Source organism: Ammodytes marinus, assembly GCF_949987685.1.
Source record: "Ammodytes marinus genome assembly, contig: scaffold_47, whole genome shotgun sequence".
NCBI classification, from domain to species: Eukaryota; Metazoa; Chordata; class Actinopteri; order Uranoscopiformes; family Ammodytidae; genus Ammodytes; species Ammodytes marinus.
The window spans coordinates 103,302-114,043 of record NW_027648108.1 but is presented as its reverse complement, the minus strand read 5'-3'; the positions used below and the strand labels follow the sequence as shown (position 1 = coordinate 114,043).

Here is a 10,742-nt window from a genome sequence, read left to right as displayed (position 1 = left end):
ATGTACGTAATTATTTGATACGCTAGTATGGTTAAACATGACTATAAATCATTATAACAACGTTTATAGGTCATAAAAGTCAAAAAGTATCATAGGTCCTCTTTAATGTGTGTGTGTGTGTGTGTGTGTGTGTGTGTGTGTGTGTGTGTGTGTGTGTGTGTGTGTGTGTGTGTGTGTGTGTGTGTGCAGACATTACATTTAATTCTCAAAATAAGGCCTTGAGTTCCACCAACAAAGTATATGTCTTCCTTTACAAAGGTCTGACATGTTTAGTTTGCCCTTTACTTGGAGAGGGGTCGTTATGTGGCAAATCTTAAGATGTTGTTATTAAGAGTATAAACACACACTTCACAAAGCTATTGGTAGTATATCAATGTGAGTTTATAAATAATTTTTTTTTTTAAATACCTTAAAATGTGGTCAGGAATTCAATTATATCCTTCCTACTTTTGCCAGAATGGCTTTGATGACGTATAAAATGATTTCAGACTGCTGTAGCCAGGGCTACCGCTGGTCGGCTCTGCAGGGCTGCGTGGACATCGACGAGTGTTCTCTGCCTCAGACTCCATGTGGGCCCGGGGAACGCTGCCACAACACCAAAGGCTCCTTCTCCTGCCTGGTAATATATTATTATCATTATAATAACCTTTATTTAACCAATAGGTCCATGCTGGTGACCCCTGATTTATAACATTCTTTTCCATGTAGGTTGATCTACCACAGCGCTCCGCGGCCCAAACCAGATCCGTGACGTTTTCCTGCGGCGGCAGACCGTGCCCTTCAGGTCAGGACTGCCTCCTGGTGGACGGCACATCTCGCTGCATCGACCCGTGTGATCACTACATGCCGCTAGACGACGCCTGGAGAGCCACAGACAACAGGGTGATAAATGGGAATCACCGCTGCGACATGCGCTCAGAATGGCAGGGCTGGTACCGTATGTTCCTGGGTAACAGCAGCGTTCAGATGCCAGAGAGATGCATTCAGAGTTACATGTGTGGAACTCAGGCTCCAGTGTGGCTGACGACGCCCCACCCGCTGCGCTCTGAAGGCATCAAACTGGTCCCGGCTTGTGGCAGCTGGAACGGAGGCTGCTGCCACTACAAGCAAAACCCAATCCATGTGAAAGCCTGTCCAGGAAACTACTACGTCTACAAGTTCACAAAGCCCTCAAGGTGTATCGCATACTGCGCAGGTAAGCAAGATGATCAAGCCTTGAGGATCATTTAGACCTTTGGTTCCATCAGATTCTCTTGTAGACTCATTTGTTTTGTGTTCCTCATCAGATGTCAACACACAAATACCTGTGTGTGATACCTGCACTGCAGCTGAGACCTGTGTGAGCGATGACAAGAACAACTGGAGGTGTATACCTACTCCTAGTGAGTGACTATTTTTTTTAAAGCTTATTTTTTGGGCATTTTCAAGCTTTATTAGACAGTACAGAGTTGAAATGGGGAGACAGAGAGAGAGAGAAAGAGGCTACTGACTGTCCCACACAAACCAGTTTCCTCATTTGCCATCTCAATTGCTACAGCTGGTGACGTGTAGTAGCTGTCCATGTACAGCTCATGCCCTTTCCCTGTGTGCTGGGCCATCAGCTGCCGAACAAGGACATGGGTGGCACCTAAATCAGTGACCTCATCACCATGCTGTCCTGTGTACAAAGACCACTGCAGAACATACCCTGACTTCGCCTCACACAAAACAAATGCCTTGTAACCATACTTGTCCGGTTTGTTTGGATTGTACATTTTCAAAGTGGACTTTCCCTTGAAAGCTATGGTCATCTCATCCAGTGACAGTTGTTTGTGTGGGCCATATACAGCTGAGAAGCGTGGTATGATGAGATCAATTATTGGGCGCACTTTGAACAGTCGATCGTAACCTGGCTGGCCCCTCTCAACATACTCGTCATTGTTGGCAAAGTGAAAGAAAGACAGGATGATTTCAAATCTGTTCCTAGACATCACTTTGCCAAATCCTGGTGTACAAGTTGGCCAAAATTCTGCCCAATAGTCCTCAATCTCAGATTTTTGTACCAGGCCCATGCTCAAATGGAGTGACAGGAAGGCTTTCATTTCAGGGACAGTGACATCATACCATTCATGAAACCGTGAACTTGGCATTAGTTCATGGGAGCCTAAATACTGATGAGCATACCGATTTGTCTCCATTGTAATGTGACTCCAGAAATCATCAGTCAGAAAGAGGGACAAAAAATCTATAGACCTTGACTCATTGCTAAGCTCTCTGTCACCATGATATCCACTTTGCTCATCAAAGGGCTTTATCCATTCCTGATATTCTTCCTCATCTCTCAAGTTAGCCCAGCCACCATTACCATCATCATCATCATCATCATCATCATTTCCAGTCCTGTTCAGCCTTCCCCTGTTGCCTCTACCACGTCCACCTCTCCTATGGAAACTGCGACCTCGTGTGCCCCTGCCCCCTCTTCCATCACTACTTTCAGCCCTATTCAGGCCCCCCCTGCTGCCTCTAGAACACCTGCCTGCGCTTCTACGAGCACTCTGCCCACGTCTCCCCCTGCTAACCCCACTGGTGTTGGGAGAAGAGTTTGACTCGTGTGTGTTTTGTGCTTCGTGAACACTGCTGCGTCGCATGGCTGCACCACTGCTGCGCATTGACGCACCGTGACCAGCGCCGTAGAAAGAGTGAACACTAACGCTGGTCCCAGCGCTGTTCTCACCCCCGCTACTTCTACTCGCACGATCACTAATCGATCGACCGTCATCTCCCAAAGGTGGATTTTCCCCTCCAGAATCAGGATCAGCGAATAGGAGATCCATCACTTCCCTCCTCGTCAACTTTTTGCTTGCCATATTCTCTCAATAACTCCTAAATCCAGCAATACCGCTTCAGCATAAATAGCTTCGTGGCACACTATCTCCGAGTTCTCACACAACAACTCCTCAGTGAGAAAAGCTATTGTTTGTTTCTCCCGCCAAAGGACGTCATCGCATTCGCATAATAATTTTATTGTGAGAGTGAGTGAATAAACATTTACACCCTGTTCTGTAAAACCAGGGCAGGAATGGCAACGCATGCGCGATTCATTTGCAGCCTGGACGTGGAGGTGTCAGGGGAGCAGAGAGGAGAAACGCACCCGCTCTGCCCTGACTGCTGCGCGGGGCTCAGGGGCTCCGGGAGCTGCTCGTTGAGCACAGTAAAAGCAGAGTGATACGTGCTTTCACATCAGAGTCTCCAAACACCACAAAAGTCTCCAATAACACCAGAAAGGGTCGCTAGGAGGAGCGTGTGTGTGTGTCCTCTCTGCTCTGCGGAGCAGAGGGGACACACACACACCCGCTCTGCTCTGGCTGCAGGCTGGGACTGCTGCGCTGAGCTTCTGTGAGACTGACCGCCCGCGAGTGCTTTTGGACGGGGTAGGGGCTCCGTGAGCACCCGCTGCTCGTTGAGCACAGAAACAGCAGAGTAAACAGAGTGATACGTGCTTTCCCGTCAGTCTCTAAACACCACAAAAGTCTCAAATAACACCAGAAAAAGTCGCTAGGAGGATATGACAAAAAAAATACAAATAATTTTTATGTTTTTTGGATGGGATTTTGCTCGAACATTTTGCATTGAAGTATGACATTTTTCTGAACTAAGGTCTAAGTTCGGGATGTCTGCCAACTAGTGGAGGGGAGTATGAACGACATATAACACTCTATTAAGAGAAAATAGCTGTTTTATTCAGTACAGCGTCATGTCGCAATTTTGCGACTAAAGGGATATTTCTATTTGGGGGGTGATATTAAGCTGGAGCCTTTATGATTATGATTTACCTTCATGATTCTGACCTAAAAATAGTTAGATTTTTATTTAATGTACCATTTAAAATATTTTTCTTTCAGGTTAGAGACTTTCACAAAACATCTGACTACTTCAAAAACATGTCTAATTGAGCTGTGGTTTGTGTACTATAAAATCTGTCGACATGTTGTTGGAGTCTAAAAGACTCTAATACCCACAATGCCTTGTTCCAGAGCCAGAGTTGGTGTGTGGACGGGACCAGCTGCGTCTGACGGTCGGGAAGAAGTTCCTGGAGAATCTAGGGCTGAACGCCTCCTCTGCTCACCTGATCGACCCGCGCTGCCACGAGCAGGTGGACGGCCCGGAGACCATGTCCTACCTGGTGGAACGAAGGAGGGACGTCTGTGGAAACGTGGTGAAGGTCAGTGGGGATCAGATTTCCCAACAGGTCTACCATATCTGGGTATTTATCACTAGGGGGCAAAATAACTAGTTAAAATGGCACACACATGTGGCACTTTTCCACTACATGGTACTGTCTCTACTCTACTCAACTCTACTCAACTCTACTCTACTCTACTCTACTCTACTCTACTCTACTCTACTCTACTCTACTCTACTCTACTCTACTCTACTCTACTCTACTCTGGTGGGCAGCTAGCTGATCCTTTAAGACAGGATGCAATGCTTGGAATGCATGTGAGTCTGGGATGAGCCATTGAGAAAGAGTCAGGACATGCTTGCGTTGTCTACACCTGTTGAATAGAAAGGGGCTTTAATAAGTGCAGCCGTGCCTCTGCTGACGTCTTGGGCACTGTGAGTCGGGCTGTCCACCTCCTGCAGTCAGGACAAGAGTGGGTCAGGGGCCAGAAAGTTCTCTTCTCTAGCTCAGCTTCTCCCTCCATCGGGACCACAGATGGCTTGGTGGACCAGAACAGAGTCTTCCTGTGTGTGATATCGTCTCCAGGGTTAAGGGCAGAATCCACCTGGATCATTGCCAACTCCTTCTGCCATGCTGTCACATCTGCAAGGCCTCTTCTGGCAGTGCTGCGTCTCTACATAGGAAACTGAGGACGGACTTGTCCAGCCTTTTTCAGGTCTTTGTCTCCTTTGCTGCTTCCACTGAGGGACTTGAACACAAACTCCTGCATTCTCAGCTCTTCTCATACTTCTGAAATATTATCAAATAATAATGAACTGTAATAACTTCATATATCCTCAAGCGCCATCATCAGGTCAACGTGTTGATGACCAAACAAGATCTGAAAACAATCATTAGCCTTAACAAATGTCAATGTCAAACCGTAGTGGTAAGAGTCCATACCATAGAGGCTCAGTCCCCATTTCATCTCTGTCTCTCCACTCTGTCTAATAAACATGCAAAAACGCCCTAAAACTATCTTTTTCTTTACAGAACAACGGGACCCATGTCCTGTACACCAACATTGTGTTCGTGTACCCCCCCGGTCTGACCAAGGAATCGATCCACGTCCCGAGGAGTTTCCAGTTCTCCTGCATCTTCCCGCTGGATGACATCACCAGCCTGGACACCGCCATCAGTTACCAGCCGCTGTGAGTTCACCACCTTCACCGCATCACTGTGGAAGGCAGCCCCTGATTGGTTCATGTATTCATCAATCTAGCCTCCAGTCAGACCGGACCCTCCCCACTGTCTGTCTGTTTGTGGAAGGCAGCCCCTGATTGGTTCATGTAGTCATCAATCTAGCCTCCAGTCAGACCGGACCCTCCCCACTGTCTGTCTGTTAGTGGAAGGCAGCCCCTGATTGGTTCATGTAGTCATCAATCTAGCCTCCAGTCAGACCGGACCCTCCCTTCTGTCTGTTAGTGGAAGGCAGCCCCTGATTGGTTCATGTAGTCATCAATCTAGCCTCCAGTCAGACCGGACCCTCCCCACTGTCTGTCTGTTAGTGGAAGGCAGCCCCTGATTGGTTCTTGTAGTCATCAATCTAGCCTCCAGTCAGACCGGACCCTCCCCACTGTCGGTCTGTTAGTGGAAGGCAGCCCCTGATCCATTGAGTACGCCTCTACTATTAACAAACATTCATCCCAGTGTTGTTGGTTGTTGACATGGTCTTCTTCACAGGGCCAGTGGGGAGGGTGTGGTGAGTGTGGGCGATCCCACCAGAGCCTCCATGACTCTGTACACGAGGCCGGACTTCAGCGAGGCGTTCCCCGCCGGCCCGGTCCGCCTGCCGCTTGGCTCCGCCCTGCACGTTGGCGTATCCGTGAACAACACCGAATACGACGGCTTCGGGCTGCTGCTGGAAACCTGCTACGTCACAAACTCTCCCAACGCCAGTGACGCACACAGACACTTCCTCATCCAGAGCAGGTGACCACCACAAACTGCTATCTCTTTAAACGGGCTTTTTAGCTTATTTTTACCAAATGTGTTTTCAGGTAATGAGCAGACTGCAGTTCCTCCAACGTCCACTAGATGTTGCTGTTATCAAACTGACTGTGTTGGAGTGAATGTGAAAACTTGTCCACTTATAGTCAGTATATTGGTTTCACATAATCATCCTTCTTGCCAGTTAGATGGCAGATTTTCAAAGTAAAATTTGAGCTAACCAAGGCCATAGCCATGGAATCAACATGGGGGTTGGATCAAATCTCCAATTTCTTTTTTGAAATTTGGAAAACTAATTCCCTGTCATTCTAAATTATATTTCAAAAATCAATAATTATTTTGATGATGTGTGCCTCTCGTGGTATAGCAGTTTTCTTATTCATCTATGTTTTTCATATCTATGTTGGGGTGGGGGGGGGGGCATTTTGAGCATATTTAAATACTGGGGGGATGTGTCCCTCTCAATGTATATTATATATGTATATTGGAGATAACAACAGATTTGAGCTGCTGTGTGATTGTCTCCTCCCTCCAGGTGTCCCGTTGACCGGCGCCATGTGAAGGTGATTGAGAGCGGTGCTTCACGGCGAGCTCGTTTCTCTGCTCTCTTCTTCCTGTACCAAGGGACGTATGAGGACGTTTACCTGCACTGCAGAATCAGCATGTGTGACCGGAGCAGCGCCTCCTGCAGCCCTGTGAGTGCACCTGTCCTCCTGTCCTCATAAACACATAAAATTCAAAAAATATAATAAATATTTCTATTATTATTTTTGGGTGAAAGGGTGAAACACGACCATCTGGAGCAATTTATAATCGCATAAACTTTGACGGCTCTAATCTTTATTATTTATTATTATTAATTTAATGTCTGTTAATACACTTTCTCTGTTAATAAACGTTCTCTGTTAATAAACTTGAAATTAATCTATAAAAACTTCTTCTCTGTTTTTAAGAACTGTTCAAGGCGTCGGGCTCGGTCTGCAGCCTCCTCCTATCAGCTTCCTGTCGCTGTTGGACCAATCAGCTGTGAGTATTTCCCTCCAATACAAACACAGCTGTTGTTCTCTGAAACATGGGCTGCGTTCCAATCCCCATACTATCTGCTATTTAGTATAGTAGAAAAAATATTTAGGATGTCCTGATTCTTAAAAATATGTCCCAAGTGTATGCCTATTCCTACTAGAATATCTGTATGGTCAAATGTAGTATGTACAATCAGGGCCGGATCTAGGCATAGGCATTCTAGGCACGTGCCTAGGGCCCATTTCCACAAGGGGGCCCAGTGAGAAGGAAAAAAAAAAAAAAAAAACATTTTTTTTTTTTTTTTTTTTACGGTATGTGTTTGAAAGTTGTAAGTTATCATACAAAAAAAGGAATACAATTTTTTGGTCTGGATAGTTAATAGCCTATTAATTTAATCAGTTCATCCGAGGTTAACTTATCACTCGGTATTGAGTTTATTTAAAAAAATTGGAAATTGGTCTGCCCTCAGTTGCCCATGCACTGTGTATACTGTAGCCTATAGCCTATTTCAGCCTCATCTGTGGAAAAAAAAGATAGCTGGACAACAGAGTTCTTCTGCTTCGTTCCTCTCACTGCATTTAAATGCATTCTTAAAGAGAAATATGTCCCGTAAAAGAAAAAAAAGCACCATCCCAGAGGACACTGAATTATATTTTTTATTTTATTTATATATTATATTTTTTCTATATTAATATGTTTATGGAAAATCCATGTCTTTCTTCGATAGCTTTTATTTCTACTTCATTCGAGCCAGTATCTCCAAATTGTTTGTTCACACAAAATTCCTCAGATTTAGCCTCCTAATTTCCCTCTCAAAGTGCACCAAATTCATGCATTTCACTTTAAAAAGGTAAAAAAAATCTCCCGGGGGGGCATACCCCGGACCCCCCTAGGAGAGTCAGGATCTCGGCTGGCTACTATTTTCACAAAACTGGACATTGGAGGCACTAGGGATGAACTGGGTGTGTGAATGACATTTAACAATAGTCAATCATTTGACCACGATAACATTGGAGAGGGGGGCCCTAATCAAATTCGGCGTAGGGCCCCATGAAGGCTTGGGCCGGCTCTGCTCCCGGGTTATAATTTTAGTCGTCAAACCAGAGTTTTTCTGTGCGGCGTCTCAGACCGGCGATGTCTCACTGTGAATTTCGCCGTTACCCACCACAGAGTTCCACGCCAGGTTTCACCAGGTGAATCGCTGCTTCGCTCGCGCAAGGCTTTTGTGTTAGATCAGGCTTGCACGAGCGTTTTAACTTTATACTGAATAAAGCATTGCACTGCACTGTTTTTCATCCAGTTGGAAAAATTGCTCCCACACTGGACTCTGCACGCACCTTACAGAAATGCTCCTGCAGTGAGCTCGCACACTCGGTTACGTTTCTCTTTACTCCCGTTTACAAACGCGCAACTCTTAAACAAATGAATGAGCATAATAGCCTACTCTTGTGGCAGTTCAAATGTACGTAGTTTTTCACCAAATCGTGAAGTATCCGTTTGGAGGGGGCCCGAAAAAATGCGGTATGCCTAGTGTAATCTTTCTTCTTAATCCGGGCCTGTGTACAATAGAGAAAAGAAAAAGTATGAGATTTGGAACGCAAGGTGAGTCTTCGGGTTCTGATCAATAAATGTTTCTCTGTTTGTGTCTTCAGGGTTTTGAGGAGCAGAAGACGTCGCAGCTTTTAGTGTGAAATCAACAAAACTTAAAGCTGGTTATTTCTTATTTTTGTGATGATTAAAAAAAATAAAGCATTAATAAAATACATTTTTCGTTGAGTCTGATTTGTACCCGAGTCAAAACTTTTTACTTTTGTATTATGTGTAATTTTTCTACTAACATTACCTCACTGTCTGCATTGCCTTGTGTGTGTGGATAGAGGTTAAGATGGGACAGTCCACTTTAGGGGTGTCTGTAATCGTAGGCTTGTGAATGTTTTGCCTTTTATTACTTAAACTGCAATTTTATATCCTATAGAACTCCCCTAAATTAATATCAGAAAGTTTATGTGTGTAAATTGTATGGAGTATATTATTTTATTATAATAAATACTTCAAGTATATTACCCGTTCATTACCGGTAAACTTACCTAGATTAATATCATAAAGGTGCCATTATAAAGGAGGATAACTTAAAAGCTCCCTGTTAACCCTTGGGTATCCTTAACTTTTACTACGCCTTGGTTACCTTAGAGGACAAAAACGTCCTCTCCCTATAAACTGCCATAAAAACATTATACATTAATATTTTTTTCTACTTTTTTTTTTACAAACCTTTTATCCCACTTGACCTCTTCACATACATATCAAATATTCATTAATTTGTAATTGCTTTTAACCCTTTACATGCAAGCTTATGTGATGACGTGAGCCATTTTTATTTTAAAAAAACACAATAATTGAAAAATTTCTCATATAATAGATGCAAAGTGGATTTTTTTGAGTGGGATAATTAGACTCTAGGATATGTTAATGATTTGCAATAAAACTGCTTTTGATATATGTTTAGTATTTGTGCAGTCACAGATGCAAATAAATACTCCCTCTCATGACCTTAGAGGACAAAAACGTCCTCTCCCTATAAACTGCCATAAAAACATTATACATTAATATTTTTTTCTACTTTTTTTTTTTAAAACCTTTTATCCCACTTGACCTCTTCACATACATATCAAATATTCATTCATTTGTAATTGCTTTTAACCCTTTACATGCAAGCTTATGTGATGACGTGAGCCATTTTTATTTTAAAAAAACACAATAATTGAAAAATTTCTCATATAATAGATGCAAAGTGGATTTTTTTGAGTGGGATAATTAGACTCTAGGATATGTTAATGATTTGCAATAAAACTGCTTTTGATACATGTTTAGTATTTGTGCAGTCACAGATGCAAATAAATACTCCCTCTCATGACCTCCCTATAAACTGCCCTAAACACATTATACAGTAATATTTTTTTCTACTTTTTTTTTAAAACCTTTTATCCCACTTGACCTCTTTACATACATATCAAATATTAATTCATTGTTAGTTGCTTTTGACCTTTTAATTCCAGTTTATTTGATGATGTCAACAAAGTAACAAAGTAAACCTGCAGCCACCTGAAAACCCACAAATTGCACATTACAGCTGCACACATATGCATACGCACAAAGACACACACACATACACACACAGTAATTTCACAACACACACACAGACACAACCCTAAGGTATCCATATGGATCCACACTTTCCATTAATTTCTCATATTTCTTATGTTTAGGCCTGCAACTCTAAAAAATTACAAAAAAGTACAAAAATGGTTTTAGGGAGCATATTTGATCCTCAAAAAAAACTGGAGAAAATAAATGATTGAGCTAGATAGGGCTGAAAAAGCAATTTTGGTGTCTTAAGTGTTGGATTATTGCCTAATATCATCACATTTACATGTGTTTGTCATCATGGCTATGGTTTGAAAAAATAAAGTTTAAATTGGGCCATTTTTTCCATACACGTTTGAGTTTGTAAAGTTTGGCTGTGTGTACACAAACACACACACTATATTTTCTCAATACACACATATGC

At 43.2% G+C, this 10,742-nt stretch overlaps 2 protein-coding genes across 2 annotated transcripts in view; one reads left to right on the top strand and one right to left on the bottom strand.

The window, feature by feature from the left end:
* LOC307271019 (uromodulin-like) overlaps positions 1-8,834 on the top strand; it is a gene marked incomplete at both ends in the record, with an annotated part of 10,642 nt that extends 1,808 nt beyond the window's left edge. The window contains 11 exons of the mRNA XM_080054904.1: positions 489-619; positions 709-1,195; positions 1,287-1,382; positions 2,326-2,565; positions 4,014-4,201; positions 4,624-4,797; positions 5,195-5,352; positions 5,885-6,133; positions 6,687-6,846; positions 7,105-7,177; positions 8,827-8,834. Of these exons, the coding sequence (XP_079911030.1) occupies positions 489-619; positions 709-1,195; positions 1,287-1,382; positions 2,326-2,565; positions 4,014-4,201; positions 4,624-4,797; positions 5,195-5,352; positions 5,885-6,133; positions 6,687-6,846; positions 7,105-7,177; positions 8,827-8,834 (1,964 nt within the window). The remainder of the gene's footprint in view (positions 1-488; positions 620-708; positions 1,196-1,286; positions 1,383-2,325; positions 2,566-4,013; positions 4,202-4,623; positions 4,798-5,194; positions 5,353-5,884; positions 6,134-6,686; positions 6,847-7,104; positions 7,178-8,826) is intronic.
* The window catches only part of LOC307271014 (CYFIP-related Rac1 interactor B-like), a 132,510-nt gene that overhangs the window by 70,016 nt on the left and 51,752 nt on the right, over positions 1-10,742 (bottom strand). The gene's annotated exons all lie outside the window — the stretch shown is intronic.